The sequence below is a fragment of the Vicia villosa genome, linkage group LG5 (genome assembly GCF_029867415.1).
Source record: "Vicia villosa cultivar HV-30 ecotype Madison, WI linkage group LG5, Vvil1.0, whole genome shotgun sequence".
Taxonomy (NCBI): domain Eukaryota; kingdom Viridiplantae; phylum Streptophyta; class Magnoliopsida; order Fabales; family Fabaceae; genus Vicia; species Vicia villosa.
This window is the reverse complement of record NC_081184.1, coordinates 12,068,031-12,092,088: the sequence shown is the minus strand read 5'-3', so window position 1 is coordinate 12,092,088 and position 24,058 is coordinate 12,068,031. Positions and strand designations below refer to the sequence as shown.

The window sequence follows — 24,058 nt, the reverse complement described above, 5'->3', positions numbered from 1 at the left end:
AAGGAGTTCGCATAAGCTTTCTCAACGATTCTTTGGCCCTTACAAAGTGATAAAACGCATCGGCCAAGTCGCGTATATGCTGGATCTGCCTTCGTCCTCCCGGATCCACCCAATAGTGCACGTTTCTTTGTTGAGACCATACTACAAAGATGACATAGCTACGACGCTGACACATCCATCGTTTCCTTTCTCCATTCCTTACCATGAAGAACCAACTAAGAAACAGATCGGTGAAAAGTTTTGGTGTGGTAAAGAGAAACAAGGCATTGCTATAGTTGAAAGGGATATAGACGAAGCTGAAAATGAGAAAATGGGAGAGGAAGAGTTTATGACAACTTGGAACGACAGAGGAAAGTTTCAAAATGAAAGTGCAAAGACAACCAAAGACCTAAGTACTTTCCCACTTGTACTTCAGGGTATCCAAAACCCCTTTTCGGTACCCCATGTGATTAAAGCCACGCGTCCCACAACCTTTTCATCACCACCGAACACGCGTCCCACCAGCTGTATTCCATCACCTTTTGAAAAGTCTTCCACGCCACCCCACGTGACCACATGGAAACTCGGAAATCCCACTGCTCAAGACAGATTTTCTCCAACCCTATCTCCTGATTCTCAATCCCAGCCACACATCCAGATTCCCTTATCTCTTCCCCACACCTCATCCATTTATCCCTCTGCGGTCCAACCACCAGCAGCCACGCGTCCCTCATGCTCCCCAACGGATACTTCCCTGTTGGATCAGATTTCTGGATGTTCCCACATTCAGCCCAAAGTTATGGATTGCAAATTGAACCTTGAGGACAAGGTTTCTCATGGGGCCGGGAGTATTGTTAGGCGCAATAGAAACAAGAAGAAATTTGTTTGGCTTAAGGACTTTATAATATAGTGGTGTTAGTAGTAATATTGATGTATCTTTTATTTTTGCTGCAAAAGAGGCCCACGGCCCATATTATCTTAACCCTAGCAGTATTTAAAGCTACTGTATGTTCTGTTAGAATCAATCAAGAAAAGTTGTTTTTAATTTGTATCCTTTTATTCTTTCTAGATCTAGTTTTAGTTAGGGTAGTCTATCAATCACTTTTTATGGTTTCCGCTATCGGGCCTCCCACCATTTATTTCCACGCTCCAGTTGTGTAGTCCTGGACGTAAGGGAATGTGTTAAGAGTCTCACATCAGATAATATATGACCTGAACATATTCTTATAAGTGGAGGTTAATCCTCACCATAGTGGTGAAGTTCGAAATCAAATTCCAATACTTTATCTAAAGAAAAGAACTGCAAGGTCAGAGAGTATTTTACTGAACGTTTTGAAGCTTTATTCTTTTTCTTTGGGGACTCGTGCTTTTTATCCAAATATATATGTTTGAGTATATAATAAATAGTTTTTATATTTTATTAAAATAGAAGATACTAGTGAAGAATATTTTAGAATCAGTAGTAAATCAGGAAATTATTTTAAGGAATTGCTTAAGGTATTTTTAAGTATTACTTTCTTGAAAAATAAAAATTATTTTTAAATATTGAAAATGTATTTTTTGACGCATTTTAATTACATTACTTAATGAGTTAAACTTTAAGATCATGTCAAAAATATTACGGAAATGCACCTCCATGTAATTTACGGAAATGCATCTCTAGACGTTGTTTTAATAAAAAATGCATCAGACCCTTATCCTTCTCACTTCTCAAAATCCTCTATCAAAATACAACTCTCAAAACCTGTTAAGTCTCAAACAATCATATTCTCTCAAACTCATTCAACTCACTCCAAAACTTCTGCCAGCAACATCCAATCGATCAAATAGCTCACTCAACATCAAACTAGATTCACATTTGATAAGTTTTTTTCTATACTTTTTATTTCTATATACATTTGTAGAAATTGAGCATTAGGTTGTGTAATAGGTGGTTTTGATATGTAATTTAATCAAGAAATGTGTTTTATAGGTAGTTTAAATGATCAATGTATTATTTTGGATGTTGGAATAGATTGCATTATTGCCCTTGTTGTCATATGAGTAACAGACCCTTAAGGAGACGCATCTCCAGAATTTTACAACGTTTAGATTTTCAAAATCCAGAGATGCATCTCCAAAATTTATCAGTTTGCATTGTTTGGCTTGACCTCATTGTGTTTCATCTATGTAATACTTGTGTCGTTTACTTATAGGCATTATAGCTGATAAGCAAGATAGATTAAGGCACGACAGAGTTGCACAACATGCATCGGTTCAAAGAGAAAGAGCCCGAGCCTCACATGCATATGTTGTTTTTAGCCTTGTTGATGCAGATGTGTCAATTTTTGGGGCTCGTGCATCTCTGCACCTTAATCTTCCCGTAAGAGACATGTGTCACCTACTTAGGCTACGTAGGAACCCGAGGCACCACTGACCACTGAGGCTCCACATACACCCGAGGCACCTTAGGGGTTTGGAGGAGGCTCGACCAATTTATCATTGTTGGCTCTATACCCAGACCATGCTGCAAGACATGTTTGGGTCAAAGAGGTAAAATTCAATTATATTCATTCTTTGAAAAACATATTTGTTATAATATTCAAAGTTTACGACGATGAATCATTTTTTCGCAAAACCGTGATGCTTTAAAATTTATCAACCATGGACGAAAGATTACTGGTATGCCACAACCTAATAAGCAGTGGTTTCAGAATTTGATGCAGCTATCTGAGCTGAGGCACTTATGTAGGATCATTTATGTTATGGTTAACCATGGTATGTTGTATGAGTTTGTAGAGAGATGACACTAGAAGACTTCATCTTTTCATCTTCCACATGATGAGATGTCTATCACTCTAGACAATATTACATGCCTTATACATCTTTCTATTAGGGGGAGACTATTATACAACAACAAGAATAACAAAGATGACACATTGGAGATGATAGTAGACTATCTAGGAGCTAACCCATGAGATGTTTTGTAGGAGTTAGAAGTTATTGTGGGGCTCATGCTATGTTTCAATTCCTATAGAGGTTGTATACACATCCGCTTCATGATGCAGAACAGGCCATTGATGATGATGAGCGGGTTTTGCATCATATAACATACACAATGAGAGCATACATGTTGTACTTGGTTGACACATATATTTTTATGGACAAGAGTGCCGCTTATGGGGATCAGTGGATGTGATCTACCTGAGATACTTCACTGACTTGTAGCGGGTCCATAAGTGCAACTAGGGGGTGCTTGTTTGGTTTACATGTAATCTAAGTGATTTGAAGGTTGTATATGGAAGATCAAACATATAACAAAAAGTATCACACTGTTGATGGTAATATTTCTTCATCTTCTAGTGTTTGTATGTCATTTTCATAACACTTTGGAAATTCCATTACTAATGATTCATATGTACCATTTTTAGGTTTGGATTCTCCAGCATTTTCCATACATATCTGGTCGGTCATCTGCTCTGACCTACACTGAGGATATGTCATGTGTTTATGCGTTCATCCCATTTAGAGGGAATTAGGTGATGAAGCCATACATAATGTATCTTAAACTCATGGTAGCAAGGGAAATACACTTCCATATGTACGTGGATCACTGAGAGACGCGCCCTGGCCGACATTGCCTTAAACTCTAGATGGTTGGCTTGCGGTTCATGTCGAATGTATCCTCTTTTGCCTCAGCGTGTCATGCGACAATTCAACTACATGCAATTTATTCCCATAGACCCTTCTGAGTCTACTTCTCCCGCTGTGACACAAAGAGATATGAGTTCCATGTATGATGATTACCTTAATCATCTGCTAAATAAGGCACGAAGTACCTTAGCTCCTAACTAATTGAGTATTGCACACGAATACGTATAATGGTATTTCAAAGTGTCACATCCTTATATGACACCTAATTCTTAGGAAGATCCACCTAGGTCATCTCATTAATAGATACTAGAGGAGGAGCAGGCTAGGGAATATTATGTTGTTGATGTGTTTCCTAGATGTTGTCGTATCATAGAGCTTGGAAAGGCGGGTATAGACAAATGACTCTTTCTGGATGGATCTGAGGTAAGGGACATTAAAAATGCCATCATGGGGGAAGCATGAGAGCCATTGCAATACATGAGGCATAAGAGGCATTGCCTCCCGATTTATTAATAGGGGATCCGAGTCCGTTATATGCAATAGTATATAGTATTTGTATTAGGAGCACTATTATTGACTGTATTTTATTTTAACTTCATTGTGTACTCCAAATTTTTTAATTTATATATGTCATTTTCCTTTTATTCCGAAAGTGTATGGTTTAATTTAAATAAAATTAAATATGATAGTATATCTATAATACATTGTCAATTTCAATAGTGCATCTCTAAAAAAAACTCAAAAACTATTGTCTGGTATGAATACATAAATGCATCTCAGAATTATTTATTGTGTTAATACATAGATGCAACTCCGAATCAACTCATGTCAAAAAATGGTATTTCAGTGAAGAATGCATGGGGTGTACATGGAGTGGTTTCGAAGATGAATCTCTAGAATAAGTTTTAGAAAAAGTATGGGGTAAGACTCGAGTGGAGCGCAATATGGTAAGACTCAGGGTGCACCCAAAAATACATTTTCGAAATTAGAGGAAATTTAGGGAGTTCCATATAGTGTTTTTACACCACTTAATGTGGGATAAGTAATTCCCTTATTTTAACACAAGTCTTATGTTAAAGGGGGATATCATAGGCCCAAAAGAAATATAAAAAATATCCATTTAACTTGAGGACTGCATTTAGTAATAAAGGATGTGCATTAATAATTATTTCTAATTTTAATTTACTTTATAAATCCTAATTATTCATATTGTAATGTTCAAGTTGTGTGAACTTAATGGAAATTTTGAAAATTGTTTTATTTTTTTTCTTGCATCCTAGATCTAAAATTTAGCCTCAACATTAATCTATCATTTGTATTTTTATTTCTTGATTCAATGCTTTTCAAACCTACAAATCAATCTTCTAAAGACTTGGATGATGTTATTCAAGTTACTCATGAGCATATTTAAGACGCGTTCAACCACACTCATTATCAAATTGATGAGAGATTTCAAGCAACTAGTCATAATTTTGAATAATAGTTGGGGAATATCTGAACCATAATGTATAATAAACAAAAAAATATGAATTATAGACATTAATCTATTTTGAATCTCCTCACAAAATTGATGGCTCAAAATGAAGTGCAACAATCCACAAGTGTTCACATACAAAGATTGTTCATCATCTTCAACCTTGCATCTATGTATACACACAAACAACATACACATAATCATTCATTATTTGGGTGCCATCCAGACTTGGTTGATGGTGTTCAATTTAGGTTGATTGTAACCTAAGGTTGGGTTAAGAATCATAGGGGGTTTGATCGGAAAAACTGTGAGGGTTTTTACTCTAAGATAAAGGTGTTGATTTGGGGGTTTTCGACAAGAGTTACACAATTGGCTTTGATCGAGTGAAGATCTTTGAAGAATGGGAGGTTCTTGCTAAGGAGTAATATGAGACGATGAATCAATTGTTATTGTTGGTTGAAAAAAACTCGCAATTTGGATTTGACCGAGTGAAGGCTTTAAAGAACGATGGTTTCGTGCAAAAGAGTATCGGGAGATGGTGATCAATTAATAGGTGTTTGTTGGGTGACTTGATCAAACTCAAATCAAGGGAATAAAAGTGCAAGGATCAACATCTAATATATGGTTTGTTGGGTTGGATTGCTTCACATCTCTTGTAAAAAAATTTGCATAGTAAGATTGATATCTCAATTCCAAATTGAAATTGGGGGCAAACGTAGCCGTAGCAAGGACAATATGTGAACTGCCTAAATAACTCCTCATGTCCCCTCACTCTATCTCTCTTTATCTCTTGCAATTTAAATTTCCATTATCAAATTGTTAAGCGCATTGATTGAGAAATTGATTCGTAATGATTTTCCGTTAATTGTTTAAAGCATTGTTGATTTGTTGATTTCCTTTGTAAGAGATATGATATGAGGGATATGATATGATAAATAAAAATAAACTTTTGACACATGACAAATGAAAATTTTAGGACATTGAGAAGTAAAGATAATGTGCGATAAATATGATTTTTTCTTACTAAAGGATTTAAATAAATTGAAATATTATTCAAAGATATTATCTTTTTAAAGTCTCCACTATACTGACACTATTCGTCTTCATCCTCCTCGTCATCTTCCATTACCTCATCCTCATCTTCCCCGTCATCTTCCATTACATCATCCCCGTCTTCTTCCCCTTTCTCATCATCATGTTGAAATTGTTGTGCAAGTAAATAAGTCTGCATGGTCTCATCATTGTATTCTGGCCCCAACTCATTTAAAAGTCGCAAACGCAAAATGTCTTCTATCAAACGTTGTTTTTCCTCTTTCATAGCATTAAGGATTACTATAAAAAAACATGGATAATTACATAAGACTCACAACGCACATACACATTTATATTGAATAAATTCAATAACATTTATATTAAAAATATTATGCAATATCATTTTCATGTAAGACGACATGTTACAAATTAACCTAAGAAAAACAACTCTCAATCAACAAAAAGTTGCATCCACTTATGCATTAGACAATTTAAATGTATAAAATTAAATTATATTAATTTTTTATTAATCAAGGTAAGTTATATATAAACCTTGAGAAATTAGCCTCTTGGTAAAAATAATATTGCAATGAATTTAAATGAGTCATTACTAATGAATGCTTAACATGGTCTCTCAAATCCGTCGATTCTAGGACTAGATATTAAATTATTTTTAAAAAATATTATATATAAACAAATGTCACAATTAATCTATCACATATTTATTGGTAAATATTAATTTTTGTATTTTGTAAAATTAGAAAATGAAAAATATGACAAAGCACTAACCTAAAATTTTTATGACTGAAACTTACCCTCTTGCGAGCAGTTAACCTCCATCGCAGTTTGCATCTTCAGTCTTAATTCATTGACTTCAGCAGCGAGTTTTAGAACATTTCTCTACCATTAAAAATAAAATATAAGTGTTATCATATCTATCATTTTATTTTTAATCACAAGTTTATATAATAACATAACAATAAATCACAAAAATACATATAATTAAATTTTAAAATATTATTATATGAAATATTTATATTAATAAAAATAATGCTAATAATTATTTTATTAATGTCTTTAAAAAATTAAACCACAGTTATTTAATATTATAATATCAAACTATCGCCTTTAATGAAATACCTATAAATAAGACTTATATATATAAGAGTTAAGACATACGATACACTTAGTATTGAATGCAGATATGTGGTCTGCTTTTTTTTGCAATATTGCTACCCTCTTCTCTTGATTGAAAATGTAACGATTAAACTCCTTTTCTCTTAGTCTTTTAAAGATTTTTCTTTTTGTCAATATCCTGTTATATTCACATAAAAAGTATTAGCCACACAAAAACAAAAAGGAATTATGAAAAGTGTTATGGTGATTAATTCACAATTTACTGATGAATGGTGGATGCATCTCATGAATAATTATAAAATTTAGGAATGTGTCATTGTATGTTCAAAGTCTCAAAAAACATGCCACAAGTGATCGTCACTTATCCCAGTGCTTCATTGATGAATTTTGGTGTAAAGGTTTCTCCTGCGTCGTATGTTTTTCCGTGTAGGTATCATATAACAAAAAATATGATAAGTAAAATTAAGCGAATGTTGGAAAACAAACAAATCGAGTGTGAAAGCGGGAAATGTTCAAACCTACTCAAATATTGGAACACGTAGTGGATGCTTGGAATCTTATAATCAATTCTTCTACAAATGAGTCATATGTTGATTATGTCATGCAGTTTTAAAGTGTGTGCGCGCAAAATATTTATATTTTTTGAAATATGTCGAAACTACAAAACGACACCATGTGAAGAAAAAATTTAGTATTGCATGGACTAATCAGGTTAGACGCCTTAAAAATATCACAACTAACAGAGCTGAATATACTCATAGAAGATTGAAGAACTAGTTGAGATATAATAAGGGTAATTTTTGCTAGGATTATGAATCAGCGAACAAAATGATTGATATGTAGAATAATGAGAAACATATATCATTTGGTCTAAGCATGACAATAGTATAACATAAATTAAGAGACAAGAAATTGTATTCATAGTTGACTAGCAATATATCTCGAGCGGGATTGAACTTTATCTATCACGAAGTTGTGCGATTAGAGAAAAAAGATCCAGATAACTCCAAGTATAGTTGTACAATTATAAGAACATACAATTTTCTTTGTGCTTGTTAAATAGTCAAGAAGATGAAAATTAATAGACATGTGCGTGTGGATGAGATAATGATTAATACACACTGGAAAAGACTTTTGTTTGATGATGATAATGATATAATTAAGGATGGTAAATGAAATATTTCTATTATGTTAAAATGAGACGTAATTCAAGAGATATTTTTAAAATTCAATTTTATATATGAACCTGCACATCAAAAAGCACGTGCATAAGATACATTTTTCAAAAACCACTAATATGAAACCCCTCGCAGAATTAATAAAAACTAACAGTGCTTCCAAGAAGGTAAAATTATCTCTTAGCGATAATTCTACCAAGTAGTCACAATCATATTTTGAGCACTTCAAATCACTTTATTTAGATTCACTATTTCACAATTAAAAAACTATTAAGGTTGCTCACATCAACAAACCCTCGTCCAACTTTACCAAAATTGAAACACCTTGAGTAGATGTTTTGTTTTTATGCAAAAACATATTGATAGATGTTAAAGGTGATGGTAACTACGGATTTTGTGATATTTCAGCTTTGCTAGGTTAGAAAGAGCAAAATCTTACACATGTATGTCAACATCTTATCAAAGAGTTAACGAACCATAAGGAAGATTCATGAGGTTATACAAGAAAAAAGAATGGTACAATGTAATAATGATGCTTTGATTCCCAGTGAACTAACCAAGCATCAGTTGAAAAGTGGATGTGTTTCTCTAAAATTGCTCATCTTGTAGAAAATCCATATGATCGGGTTTGTGTTGATTTGACAAGATATGGTTTTTGAGAAACTTTTTTCCCACTATAAAGTGATCCATCAAAATATATGTCAAACATATTATTTGTATTAGATGGCTTTCAAAATTTGTTCATTTTGTACAAGTTTATTTAAAATCATAATATCATATACCACAAACATCTGTAGAGTGAAAAACTCATGTCAAAGACAAAGCAAATAAATGATAGGATACATTTTGGATATGATGGGTGAATTGAAAGAAAATTGAATCAAAAAAAAGTCTAAGGCATAAGCGCACACACATATATATATATATATATATATATATATATATATATATATATATATATATATATATATATATATATATATATATATATATATTCTTATTTTATATTAAAAGTTCATCTTCGTTAAATTTTACTTAATGCACCATATTAACATAATACATATATGTAATTGACTCAAGATAATCTAATAATAAACCGTCCATTAAATAAAATGCATAATAATGTTAGAAAATTTCTGAATGATACCTTCTAGCACGTTTGGGGTCGGCTAAAGCAAGCTTTGAGCCCTCTATAGCAAACTTTGGTTTTCTCGAATCAACTTTGGAGACATTTTTTGAAGCAACTCTCAACATTTTGGAATTTTTGGTTGATGATCCATCCATGATGCTGTTAGATAATCAAATATATAATATACTCATAACACAAGATCAAAATCATCTAATGATAAAAATTAAAATTGGACAAGGATTTTAAATATGTGATGAAGAAGAATATGAAATGTACCTTTTAATGTTGAACTCGAGTTATTTTAAGTTTGAAGCTACACAAAAATTGAAAATTTAATAAGAATTGAAAATATTGAAATTTTTGACTCAAATCACATACATGAAATATTATATAGAATGATAATCACTTGCTCATATGAATGATGATAGAGATAGAAATAGATACAAAAAATTGAGATACATTATATATAATGTTAAATTAAAGTTTGGCTGACGTATGACTAATAATTTTTATTTAAATTATAGCGAATTGATTTTTGACAGAACAACTCAGACTTTAATATTCAATGAACACAAACAAAAATATATAAAAATTATTTATAAAAAATTTTATGAGCATAATTTAAATTCAAGCTTTTATATTTTTATGATTTTTTTCTAAGAGTAGAATTTGATGTTAAATATATAATTATTTTAAGAAAATGAATTTAAAAGTAATTATTTTTAATAACATTTATTTTTGCAATTTAAGAAAAAGTGTTAGAAAGTGAAAAAGGTTTTGAAAAAGTCTGTCCATATATGTATTTTCCAACTCAGAATTGACATATGTTAGTCCATTTGATAGTCAAGGCACTGAGTCATGCACATTTGTTAGTGCAACAACTGGGGGAGGGTCGAGTCGCGAGCATTGTTAATTTCTGAAACATTCCACTTAAGCAACACACCTTTGTGGGAGACACATCACTTCTCCACCTAAAACCTTAAGGTGATAGGTGAGTGGGTTCTTCCACTTATATATGTTCAAGTCACCACATGGATTTCCAATGTGGGACTATTATCCATACTCACACTTGCATTATTCTCAACACTCCCCCTCAAGTGCGAGTCTACAATGCTCCCCCTCCATGTGAAAACTTCTCTTCCACATACATTTGTATCCTTGACTTTCAACTACAAGTAAGCCGGTTCCTTTCTCGAACCAAAGGCTCATGATACCATTTCTGATATCTGTAGGCAGCGCACATATGTCTTTGAATATCCTAAATCATTAACTAATGGAACTTCTAGGGTTTTAGCCAATTGACGAGCTGAAACAAAAAACATATTGAAATTATTTTGTAACTCTGGAGCATAAATATTGGGTGTTGCATTTTGAGTTAAAGCTTGGTTTTTCTGGGCAACCGCTCCAATCTGACTAATCTGGGGTATTAACAGTTTTCTGGGGATGAGCTCTTCATGGCGCCGAGCACAAAATTCCCAAGAGCATATCTTCAAGTCTGGAGAGAAAACTATTCGAAGTTGACCATCACGAACAACACGAAGCTGCTCAAAAAGACTTTCTTGTACCGCTTTTGCATAGTCTAGAACAATCTAGCCAGAGGAATTATGATATTCGCGGGGCATGTCAACATAAAGTAGCTCTTCCAGAGTGTCATTGTCATACTTTACTTTGAAAAGCCTGGGAAGAACCTCGACAGTTGCTTCAAACCCACAACCAGGTTTGTGATTACATATTTCGTAGTGCCATACATCCTGAGGTAAAACTCCAGTTGTTTGTCTGCTACTTCCATACATCGAGACACACCACTTCTTCTTAGCATTAGGAGCAAAATACTTAGCAACAAACTTCCTCCAAAACTCGATGTTGTTATCCCCTGGTCTATGTTTTTGCTGATACATATAGTGTGTCAGCCGTCTTGTACACATCCCTGGTTCATATGCTGGTTTCATAGGAAGCCTCGCAAGCATATTCTGCTGTTGAATCTGTTGTGGTAATTGACACTGTTGTTGAGGCATTGACTTTAAAAGCTGTTGCTGCTATTGTTGAAGCTGCAAAAGCATGTGATGGTTCAAAAGATTGATCTGAGCAGCAGCAGCCTGAGAAGATTGTCTCAACATGTGGAGAAATTGTTATTGTTGTTATTGTTGCTGTTACTGCAAAAATAGCAGCAAAAATAGCGGTTGATCACAATGCTGAGGCTCCATTTTAACTGGTGCTAGAGTTCTTATTGTTTGAATTTGTTGTTGTTCCAATTTTACTGGAGGAAGATTCCTCATTGATTGCAGATGTTGCTGTCCAAGTTGGTCGTTGTTTACCTGGGGCTCTAACTTCACTGGTCCCATTCCACTCCCACCTATTCCTCCTCGCATTGATTGATAATGTTGTTGCTGCTGTGTATTTAGAGAAGAGAACTGTTACATTGACTACTGGCTCTGTTAAAAATTTTGAGGATCAAGATGTTGAGAATGCTGATGATCTGGCAATAATTGGTTGCTAGAAGGGTCGGAAAATTGTTGGCCCTGAACTTGACCAAAGGAACCAGCATTCAACATATTCCCTTGTACATATGAGGATGGAGAACTACCGAAGCTCGTTCCATTTCCAACACTAGAAAGTTGGCCTGGTTCAGCTCCAGTTTCAATCCCTCCACGTTGGCTACTTCCCTGACCCGTGAGCCCGTGATTTGGAACTCTACTTGAGAAATATTTATTCAGGATAAAAGTCATATTGGACATATATCCTAGAATGTTCATGTTGCCAAACTGGGTATGAGGAGACACATGCGAAGGGAAGGACGTCTGCAATGACATGAGAACCGTAACTCTGATTTGCGCCCGGTTCGAAGCGTTGGAAAGCTTATTAAATTTCCTATCTAATAATGAATAAATATCAACAAAATTGATGAATTTTCTCATATTTGTTTTGAGCCTTATCCGTTTACGAGCTGCTCAAAATCACGAATTTGAAGCTGTGTCTTCGACACTTTATTGCTCATATTCCAAATACGCATCAATACCTACAAAAAGACACAAAACTATCAAACAATATAAAATTATATGAAAATATAACTATTCACAAAGTATTGGATTTACAAACAAAACGATGAATTATTCAAACGGTATTAACAAAAAGTATCGATAAGTGCAACAAATTATATACACAAAATAGCGATATTTTTGCACTTATCACTAATAAGCATAGAAGACCACTAATTATTGGTAGTCAATAACTTTCAACAAAGAGATAAACAACTAAATTTGTATATTGCCTTAGTATCTCTTAGGCTAAGACCTCATTCATACAAATACGAGCAAATAACCTTCTAAGATATAGTAACGAACTTTCTATTGTCTATGGTACTTGTCCACACAAAATTTATGATGCAAGAATCCAGTTTGTTGGAAGATTGATTGACCATTTATAAATTCTAAAACTATACGTAAACATGCATTGTATATGTTGTTAACGAGCGCATATGCGTTGCTAGGCGTTACGGTGCCTCGTTCCACCATGTTAGAGAAGGCGATTGAGGCGATCGACATGTGAAATTGGGTCTGGGCCAGATTAGTTTTATCGGGCCCCATAGTGGGCACCAATTAAACTTTTTAAAAGTAAAGTGATGGTCAACCTCTTGTAGTGTAGGGTTGTCAGATGGTTTAGGATATTTGGCTGTGTGTAGAGCTAGCTCACGTAGGGTAATGAGAAACTATGTGTCTGATTTTCTCCTAAGAGATCAGATCCTTCCTCACTCTATAAGTGGGATATATATAGAAATTCTTTGGCCTAAACTTAGAGACCCATGTAGCGTTTTTCCCTAACTACACGTCAAAAACATGGAGCAAAGAAGACTTGTTCCTTCCTCTAATCACGAGGGGACAATTTTGTTTGTTGATTTTTTCCGCCATCTATTGCAGGGGTACGTCACCAACCATATTTATTGAATAGATGGGTGATTGAGCAAATCTGAATGGGTCAAGCTCAATCTGGGCGACTGATGGAGCATTGTGGACGTCTTGTGGAGCATTTTAGGCGCCATGGGGCGTTGCTCTAAGTGGCATATGGTTTTGTTCGACTAATCGCCCAATGCCAATGTGCTTGACTTACTTCCTTATGAATTATCCTTCCCTAAACCTAATAGAATCATATCAGTACACTCATCCAAATACACATTATTATCCAAAGGCACTTAAAAAATGGATGCATTGAAAATCATCTTTTTAAAGCCTCGTAAATATTTAAAGCCTCATAAATATTTAAAAATTTTATGCTTTAGAAATTAGCTTCCAGGACACATCTTCTACCTTCTACCATGTTATTCATATGATTTCATTTACAAACAATATTAAATATAAGCAAAACTTATAGGATTTATTGTGAAATTTCCATGACGTGTCCTGAAAATAACTTACAAACATGACAAATGAACATTTTTTAAATGACATTTGTTTCAAAGATCCATAAATGATTTTAAAAAATAAATGACCCAAAATAAAAATATCAAAATTTAATTCATGTATATATATATATATATTTTAAAATTGTTTGACATATGATTTGATGTTCCTAAAAAATTTTAATAATTATATTTTTTATAAAAATCATATAAAATATTATGGAAATTAACATTTCCATATTTTCACGTGAGAATAAAATCTTAAAAATATGAAAGTTATAAGAGGTTTCAAAAACCCTTAAACCTCGGAATAATTATTTTCCGACCTTCTAATGTTACTAATTCTTAGCCATTTATTCTTAAAAAAATATAATTCTTACACTTGAAATAAACACTCCTATAAAATTTCAGAAAAATACATAGGATATGATAACAACCTGTAATAATAGATAAATACAAATAAATAGAGAAAGTGATGCACATGTTGGAAACCAAACACTCCTCTACTTACAAATTGTTCAAATATTTGTATTTTCTTTTTCTAAGTTTTTGCTTCGATCTTGTTATACCACCATCTTCCAATAAGCACTTTATTAGGAAGTGAAAAAGCAGCTTAATGAAATAAGTTGAAAAAAAAAATCCGAAAATGGGCGCGAAGCAAATGGAAGAGATTCAGAAGAAATTGGGAACGCTGAATTATCCAAGATCAAATGCATCTGCACAGTCCCTTCTATTTGCTGGCATGGAGCGCTACGCTCTTCTCGAATGGCTCTTCTTTCGGTATCTTCTTTTTGTTCTCCGTTAAATTCCCATTCTGATTTTGTTCCCACTCTGTTAATTGGAACTTGAATATTAGGCCATTAGATTTGAGTATTAGTCTTTAGTAATTCATAAAATCCGTTGGATAATTAGGGTTTATAGTGTTTGTATTGGGATTTGATGCACATTTGTTATGAATCATTCCGAGTTGAAATTAGGTATGTGAAAATCGGGGAAGACGTGCAGTAGAAAATTTGGAACAATAATGTATTTAGCTTCAAAGTGATTTTCACTCTGGGTGTGTTTGGATTGGCGGTGGACAGAATTAATTTTGATAGAATTGAGTTTGGTAGAATTGATTTTAACAGAATTGAGTTTAGGAGAATTGATTTATGTTTGGATACATTTATGTAAAAGTGAGTTGAACAACAAATTCCCGTATAAAAATCACATTTAAACTCAAAAGCTACAAATTCCATTTTCAAAGTTTCAAGTAGAATCAATTCTAGAGACAGAATCAATTCTACTTTAGAAGAACCAAACACTTCAAAATCACTCCAAAATCAATTTTACACTCCTAAAATTGCTTTTGCAGCCAAAAGCCAAACCAAACATGCTATCTATTTGGTTAATCATTTGTGTTTGATTGGGTTATTGATGTATTAATTTCCATGTTAAGATGAAATGATTTTTGATGTTTGTTGCTTACAACAGACTATTAGGTGATAAGTCACCCTTCTCTCAACAAAACTTACACGGCGATGCTCTTGATCGTGACGAGGAGACAGCTCGAATTCAATGTGAGAGTTTTCTTTCTCTGTTTGAAAATTCATTGTTGTCTGCTTGATACTTCTAAGTTCTAACCAAGTTTTTTGGGACTGAGTATGTATTTTTCTACAATTCTGCATTTGTTCATGGTGATAAAATTGAATTAAAGTATGCACTGTTTAGTTTCTTGTATCATGCTGCTCAGCTCAAAATCAACCATCTTTCTTACCAGTAAAAGGTGTGACTTATGTTATTCTCTTGCAGAGTACGCAATCTTCTATTTCGTGTTTATTAACATAATGTAAAATTTTCTTGTACTCTTTTTTCCCCTTGATATGGTAGAAGAATTTTTTTCTCCCTTTAATTAAGTAGGAGTGTTTGAGCAAGTATTCACTTCTGAGTTGCTTTCTGACCACTTCACTTTTCTCATTTATTGCAGAAAAAATGTTGTTGTGTTTAGTGGCTAATTGCTTTTTAACATTTTCATCTCTTGTACCTTTTGATTGTGTCTTCTTTTTATTAACATTGCTACTTATGACTTATAATGTGCAGATTTGGCAGAAATTGCTAAGTTTCTGGGCATTACAACAACTGTAGATACAGAAGCCATTCAAGTAAGTCATCTGATTACTGTTATTACTTTTATCACCAAATTAGCAGCTATAATATAACGATGACAAGCCTAGGCGACTAACCTCTGAGTACATGTTTATGGACAAGTTTGAATTCCTTTATATTTCTTTCTTAATGAAGCTTTTGCATTTTTTGAACTGTTCTGATATTTGATGTATTAATATTCCTTTTTCATCTTATTCTTTCTTATATAAACAACTGGAAATGTATTCATTCATACACGTTTTGTTAATGAATTGCCTTGCAAGTTGGTAAATATTATGCATTTGTAACAGGGACATGGAAGCTATGAGGACCGCACTGAAATGCTTCGTCTAATTGTAGATCTAGTGGAGGCAACCATATATGCTGATAATCCAGAATGGAGGTTATCCTTGATCTAAATGATGATTTTCTCAAATAATAATTATGGTTTTGCAAAGATGGTATTGAAATAAATTCGGTTTGAATTTTTGTTTCTACAGTGTTGATGAGCAGGTAGCCAAAGACATCCACTTGATAGATTCCATTGCCGAAAGACAGGCTCATATATTTTCCGAAGAATGTAAATTATTTCCTGCAGATGTTCAGATTCAGTCTATATATCCATTGTAAGAGTTTCTTGTTTTCTTTTCTTCTGCTTATGAATTTTTATCTATCCATTATGTGATTTCTATTAGAGGAACACATATTTATTTCATTAGGAGGACTAAAACTTGCATTTATATTAGAAGTTACCACTCTAACATCCGATATAGGGTGTAACATAGTTATTAGTTATCACATTAGGGCATATCTTTGAATTGAGTTGGCATATTTTATGGTGCATGTCAAATGTTTGAGCTCAATATAGAGAAATATTCCAACTACAAAATATTGACATTGCAGACCGTGATTATAGACACGAAATTGGTACTTGATAACTTTATTTTCGATGAATATGAACATTATGGGAATATAAATTGATGGATGCCATTTTAAATTTTGAAGAAACCGTTTTTCTTTTACATGTATTAGAACTTTCTCTAATATAGTGCCGTAACATTCTGTTTGTTTAATTACTACTCTTTTCAGGCCAGAAGTTTCGGAGCTGGAGTCAAAGCTTACTGAACAATCAAAAATATTATTGAATCTTCAACAAAAAGTTGATGACTTGGCATCCAAGGTTTAGCAAAATCCTAATCTTACTCTGATTATTGTCTTCTAGTTGCCATATGATATCTTTATGAACTGCTGCTGGAAATTGATGTCAAAACATGAAATTTTCTCAATTGCATTTCTATGGATATTTACTTTTCATCATATTAATGTTGAGCATTTTACAACATATTGATATCAGTGAAATAAGTCTATTTTGGTAGATTGCCCTTGGTATCTAGAAGCAACAATTAAGTAATGAACCTTGACTGATTTGCATAGAGGTGGGTGGGTCCACTTAGGGGGAGTGGGGGACAAAACTTTCCTTGTACCTTTTTCTTGTTCACATAGTTCAAACTTCAAATTCATGACATTACGGAGATCTGTTTTCCCCCTGATCGTCTTTCTAATCTTTCTTGTTATTGCTTTTTGAATACTTTCACTTATTTGAGAGTAAAAATAGAAAAGGAATTTTCAAATGTTTGAACTAGTAAAAGACACAGCAAAACATCTATTTCTATGTACAATTTGAAAGAAGATAAAATGCAACTAGCATTAACTCCTTAGTACAATGAATAAAAAAATATATCGATCTTTATGATATAATGAATTCTAATGATACTTGAAAAGTGGAATGATAATTATTTTGTATTTCCAACATTCCCACTCAAGTTGGAGCAAAGAGATAAAAAAACATTCAACTTGCTGCATACATAAGAAATCGTTGGTTCCTCAAAGAGGTTTGATGAGCAAATCAGCAAATTGACCATTTAAGTTAACAAAGAAGAGTTGTTTGACTATCACAAATTAGTCTCATAGTATTGAATTTACCAAATTTTAACTTCAAATAAGTTGTTTCTGCAATATTAGTTCACATGTAGTGAGTCAGCTCGGTATTTTGCTTTAGCCCTTAACCTTGCAACCACACTTTGTTTCTTGTTTCCATGAAATGAGATTTCCTTCAAATAGAACATAATATTCAGTGGATCTCATACTAGAAGTCCCACCCCCGTCTGCGTCAGGATAGGCAACAATCTTCCCATGCCTTCTCTTATCGTACATTAATCCTTTTCCTGGCAATCCTTTAATAATTCCCAAAATTCTGAAACCTGCATTTAAATGGTCAATCCGAGCAGGACTCAGAGTTTGTCTTGTCACATCAACAACGAAAGGTATGGTTAAGCTTAGATAATATAGCTTTCCTCCCTCTCTTCAATATGTGGGTCTATTCAAGTATCTATCTATATCTATTGGTTTGCAATTCAATATTTTACTTTCTTGACAAGTATCTAATGTCTATTTGAGCATCTATTCAATTATGTTCTATTTCTGACACTTTTCATAGGGTTTCCTAACGAGGACACCAACTAAGTTTCTAGTAAACATTTACCATGGGTTCAACTCCCTCCACTAACAAACTATTTGAAAAGGAACTTGCATTTGCCTTCTTAATTTCTATTAAAAAACAAATTATGTTTTGGTTTTCATTTGTTTGCCGTTCCAATGAAAAATCTTCTTGTGTCTACTAGTCAGGCATTTCCCATTGAAACCTTAATATTTAGTAAGTATTATGGCGTAGAGGCAGCAGGACTAATCAATCTACCAAGAAAAAGATAGTACACAATTTGAGTATTGTATTGTAGTCATTGTTACTCATTTTATTTTAATAATTTGTTGAATTTATCTCATGATTGTGTGCTAATAGAATAGTTTGTATGGTTAGTACTAGTTAGAGATTGGTTGGATTAGTTTGCTAAGTCCGCAGTTAGTTATTTTGCAAATTTATTAAATACAGGAAACAAATTGTAAAGTAAGTTGCATTTTTGTGGTTAAACTTTCATTTCTCATTTTCTCTTCAATCCTCTCTCTGGCTCTTGCCATGTTTCTCAACATTGTGTATTAATTTTGTCCCTTGCTACTTAATCTCTTATTTTTCATTTTTTAATTTAAATTACAGACTTTGATGTCATTATGTTTGAGTCATGCTGCACTTATCTTGATATGGTTGCTATATCTTATTTTGTTTATAGCATGCTTACAATCCGGATGAGGAGTATACTGAGGTGGAATCTGAACTGCGAGCGCATTTAGAATCTTTCCTAGAAACTGCTAGATCATTCAACATGATTTACACCAAGGTTTGGCCAACTTTTATCTGATGTATTCTGTAAACCCCAATTATCTGATATAATCAACTTATCAACCCTATTCAAATAAAGACTTGGTGTAGTATAAGTGAATAAACAATCATGGAAAACATGAGCTACCTCTATCATTTTATGCTTTTTTGTGAAATTTTGCTTACAATTAGTTACAGCCCATGTGGTTCTATATGTATGGTGAGGATTGTCAGTTCTACTACTACCTAATAGAAAGAGAAACTCATGATGAGAGTGTTAGAAACAGAGAGAAAATGACGGAAAGTTTGAGATCTAAGCTCTTTGTATTTTCTGATTATAGAAAAGTTAGTTACATAATGTGTTACTGACCGGTATTTATACAGTAGTATAATCTGAGTATAGACATAGAATTTACAGAATTCTACACTATCTATAATTAATTATTGAAGGAGTCCTTAAACAGTGACTGAAAGTGCAAAACATGTGATCGTTGAGTAATTTTCAATCTTGATAAATCATGAGATTGCATCTACAATATTAGCTTTTCTTGCTATAAGACAATACTGTCACTTGATATGCCCACCCCCATCACCCAACACGCACAAAATATATGGGGAAGCTTATAAAAAATTATTGTGTAGGAAATTCGTCCATGGACACATATGATGGAGGTTCCACAACTTCACGGGTTTGGACCAGCTGCCAATCGATTATTGGAGGCGTACAAAATGCTTTTAAAGGTAACCTTTCTCTGCTTGGCAAAAATATTTTTCTTAAAACCTATGATATTGGCAAAAATGCTTCCATAATTCTAAATTTATCTATCAGCAGTTTATTGCAAAAGTATCTATTCATAAATATGGAACACCTTTAGTTCCTTCAAACCTCTGAAGCACGAGTATTTCTAAAATGGTGAAGTACACATACCGAATACACGTACCATACTCGTGGTACATTTAAAAAAAATAAATTGTTTAGTGAGATTTGTGATTTTCTCCTGTGTTAATAGAATATATTTTATGTATTTTAGTTTCGTTGTTAAGATAATCTTACACAATTTTTTACTTTTTAAACTTTCACTGTGATGTTTTGTTAGAATCGAACAATTTGTATACAGAAAAATTATTAGTTTCTATTGATGTACACCTTGATTTTAAAAAAAATGCCATATCTCATAACAGTACCCGTACCTATGCGCTTCAAACCTTACATATGATTTTATATGTATGCATATCCGCGCTTCTGTTTCTCTTCAATCTTGCTGCTCACATTGGATTTTCTCATTCTGCATTGATTAATTGCTGTCATCCTCCATTCCTCCTCGTTTTTTAATCTATTCTGAAGCATTACCCTGTTTTCTTCTGGACTCCCCCCTTCACTTTGTAATTGTCCACACTAAACACCGAGTCACAATGTCAAGTGTCTGTATGCATGCATCTAAACACATGCAGATGCAAAAAGTATTGTAAACTGGGAGACAATATATGCTGGCAGTCCAATCTTGAAATTTTAGTTGATTGAAAGTTAATCTGATCCACAGCAATAACATTAACAAGTTTATTTTTGTTGATGACTAAACTATATTCATACAGCACAGCCATTTTTTGTCAGTAACAAATGGCTTGATATGTTTGTACGAAAATAAGTCAGAGGGTTTCTAAACTTTGTATTGAACTTGAAAATATGGAGATCAAATGGATGTTAAGCTTGCAAGCTAGAGCAGCGTTTTTGTTAGTTTGCAGGCCAACTACCTATTCAATCATTATTCAAGGATTGACCCTGCCGCTGCTTTTATCAGTTCATCATTTGTATCAAAGTTTAAATTTTTTGAAATGTTCTTATAAGTGGCTAGGGTTAACCGTGACCACTCTTTGGCATGGGATAGGCCACCACCACCCGCAGAAATAGTCAGTTGAGTTGTAGTGAAAGTGAAACACCGAGTAAGCAATTCATATTAATATCATGTACATAATTTTTAATTTCGGCTCTTTTTAATTAAATTCTATGGCCACTCTTGTAAAAATTAAAATTAACCTAACAGAAGTAGATTTATTTACACCCGATTAGGTAATTAGGATTTAGGACAATTAGAAGTTTCAAGATTAAACTAGTATTTAGGCCATTTATCTTTAACTTTTTGGCTCAACTCCATTTACATTTCAATAAACATGATGAATAGATGTGTTGACAGATACAGCCTTATTAATATAGCAAATCTGTCTGTCTGCAACAGTTTTTAGGGAACCTGCAAAATCTTAGAGACTCACATGCTGCACTTGCTTTCGGATCTTCTGAAACATCAGGAGGGCCTTCTTCTGTCTCAGCAATAATCTCTGAATGTGAATCCGAAATGACAGTTATAAATCGAGATCTTGGAATTCTTTCCGCCTCCATTGCTCGTGAACAGGCAGAAAAGATGAGTATTTGATAACACTATAGGAATAAGATTAACCATGAAGTCTTACTGTCATGTATTTTTGGATCTTGTTGTTTTTCGAATATATTTTGTGATCTTGTGCATAGTATTGATATTATTGACATGACATGTGAATGTGATCTTGTGAAAGTTAAAAAAAACCTGTGAAAAATGTCTGTAGTTATTTTTTCTCTCAAACAATCTCACAATATGTCACTAAATGAATTTAGAAAAACTAATCCCAATATAAATTACTCGTGCACTTCTAAAAATCACAAAATCAGTCGCAAAATGTAGCCAACCTTACTAAGGTATGAGTGAGTTTCCTTCCTAGCAAGCAAACTCTACCAAGGAAGGAGTTGGAGAAAAATGAAAAATAACAAAGTCTTGCCTATTGAAATAAAAAACTTCGGAATGTGTTTTATATTTCTCGTCTCATTTTTTGAATCCAACTTGAAAATCGGTAGCTCAATGAATTACTGTATAAATAGCATATAGGAAGACTAAGGATTTTGTTCTATACCTGGAGTTTGGAAGAGAACTGGCAAAATTTAACTTTGAGAGAAAAATGGAAAAAAAAAACCAACTATGCATAATTGTTCGTCAAATGATATGACTATGGTGATAATATTTCATGCAACCTGCAAACAAAACCCAATGATGGTGATAACTAATGGAGTTTCTAATTTCATCCTTACTAATTCTCCTTCATCTTGGTGAAAAATTGATTTTACGTTTTTTTTTCTTCTTTTCTTGCATGGAGTTTGAAACCTGGATGCACCACAATATTGAGATGTCAATATTGAGATTTTGTATTTTCATTTCCAATTCCCACAAGTTCCAACATATCTCTATTGTTATGCGAAGATCTATAAATATAAAAATTATTATTTTTTTACCAAATTAATTATAAAAGAAAATTAAAAAACTAACCACAAAGAAAACAAGAAACTACTCCTCTACAATAAAACAATAAAACTAGGTTTTGATAATATTTCATTTATGCTTATGAGAGTCATGATCACCATAATCATTTAAATCTCTTTCTTTTATTAACATTATATATTATAAATTATAATTTTTTTTTTAATAAAATAAATGATATGAAACGATAAATAAACCTACCCATAAATTTAAAATTATATATTAATTGAGGATATTATGGTATTTAAGGTGGGGCAGCACGGGGGATAAGTTCTATGTCTTTGTCCCCAAAGTGTATTCGGGGGATTTTGTTCCTATCCGTGTCCCTATGGAGAAAAATTGCCCATATTTGGGATCCTAAACAGAGCAATTCTCGTTAGCGGATGCAAGTTGACATTCTTACCACAATATAACAAACCACTTCATAAAAAACACATCCAATGCAAGTAAAAAATATGCTCAAAGATTGGACTCCAAATTTCTCGCTTCAAACATTGGAATTCAGACACACCCATTTAAGTTATTGAACCAGTATTTCCTCCCCCATTCTCTTACATTTGATATCAGTTCTTTAAAAAAGAACAAACCTCTCAAATTCAAATTCTTCATTTTTTCTCAAACCATTAGAAAATTTCTTTATAGACCTCCCAACCTTCTAGCCCACCTCTGCTGAAAAACCCAAACTACCCCTGACTTCGGAAATGCATCTCCGAAATGCAAGAAAAAGGTGTTTTCGGAGATGCATCTCCGAAAGCGCAATTTTTTTTTGAAAAAATTGTCTTATTTCGGAAGTTCATTTCCGAAAACAGTATTTCGGAAGTTCATTTCCGAAATACTGGGCGTTTTGCAGATTAAGCAAAACAGCCCCCTCCCCCATTCATTTTACCCTAATCCTATTCTAAACACAACCTCTCTTCAAAATTTCTGCAAAAAGCAAGTGTGAAGTATCAGAGATAGCCAACATCTTCTTCCAATCTCAATCTAAATCATCCCAAACTCTATTAGTGGTAAGTTTAGTGCATTTTTTCTCAATTTGTAGATCCATTATTATATCTCTATTAGGGTTGTTTAGGTTGTTTAGATCCATTAGTCAAACTCTAAACTGCTATTTAGGTTGTTTAGAATGAATAAAATTAGTTATGTTTTAGGATTTTGGGGTCTGCCATTGGAGGTTGCAAAGAAGTTCTTCACAGGGGTGTTTCGGAAGTTCATTTCCGAAAACACCTCCATTCCCAGTTTCGGAAATGAAATTCCGAATTGTATCAGAAGTGTAATTTTTTTTAGTTCTTTATGTTGTCTCGCATATTAATCGATTTCAATTGTTTTCAGGAACATGTCAGACAACGTAGCACGCATCAGACAGGGTA

The 24,058-nt window shown here is 33.3% G+C and overlaps 2 protein-coding genes and 1 pseudogene across 2 annotated transcripts; 1 reads left to right on the top strand and 2 right to left on the bottom strand.

The window, feature by feature from the left end:
- Nucleotides 1–6,095: 6,095 nt before the first annotated feature.
- On the bottom strand, nucleotides 6,096–9,976 carry LOC131606276 (probable transcription factor PosF21). The gene is made up of 5 exons (XM_058878526.1): nucleotides 9,839–9,976; nucleotides 9,581–9,721; nucleotides 7,298–7,433; nucleotides 6,934–7,018; nucleotides 6,096–6,418 (listed from the first exon to the last, which is right to left on the bottom strand). The coding sequence occupies exons 2-5, from the start codon at nucleotides 9,715–9,717 to the stop codon at nucleotides 6,180–6,182; spliced, it is 597 nt and encodes a 198-aa protein (XP_058734509.1). The 5' UTR covers nucleotides 9,718–9,721; nucleotides 9,839–9,976; the 3' UTR covers nucleotides 6,096–6,179.
- Nucleotides 9,977–10,767: 791 nt separating this feature from the next.
- Nucleotides 10,768–12,372, bottom strand: LOC131606275 (transcriptional corepressor SEUSS-like; annotated as a pseudogene).
- Nucleotides 12,373–14,437: 2,065 nt separating this feature from the next.
- Nucleotides 14,438–21,951, top strand: LOC131601335 (AUGMIN subunit 7). The gene is made up of 9 exons (XM_058873115.1): nucleotides 14,438–14,735; nucleotides 15,429–15,514; nucleotides 16,035–16,096; nucleotides 16,391–16,482; nucleotides 16,580–16,705; nucleotides 17,169–17,259; nucleotides 19,262–19,369; nucleotides 19,993–20,091; nucleotides 21,585–21,951. Exons 1-9 carry the CDS (start codon nucleotides 14,602–14,604, stop codon nucleotides 21,777–21,779), a joined length of 993 nt encoding a protein of 330 aa, XP_058729098.1. The 5' UTR covers nucleotides 14,438–14,601; the 3' UTR covers nucleotides 21,780–21,951.
- Nucleotides 21,952–24,058: the final 2,107 nt, after the last annotated feature.

Coding starts and splice junctions, on each gene's coding strand:
- LOC131606276 (XM_058878526.1), bottom strand. CDS start 9,717: ATGGATGGATCATCAACCAAAAATTCCAAAATGTTGAGAGTTGCTTCA. Junction 7,019..7,297: donor CATTCAATACTAAGTGTATC/GTATGTCTTAAC, acceptor TTTTAATGGTAG/AGAAATGTTCTAAAACTCGC. Junction 6,419..6,933: donor GGTTAACTGCTCGCAAGAGG/GTAAGTTTCAGT, acceptor GTTTTTTTATAG/TAATCCTTAATGCTATGAAA.
- LOC131601335 (XM_058873115.1), top strand. CDS start 14,602: ATGGGCGCGAAGCAAATGGAAGAGATTCAGAAGAAATTGGGAACGCTG. Junction 15,515..16,034: donor GGAGACAGCTCGAATTCAAT/GTGAGAGTTTTC, acceptor TATAATGTGCAG/ATTTGGCAGAAATTGCTAAG. Junction 19,370..19,992: donor TCAACATGATTTACACCAAG/GTTTGGCCAACT, acceptor ATTATTGTGTAG/GAAATTCGTCCATGGACACA.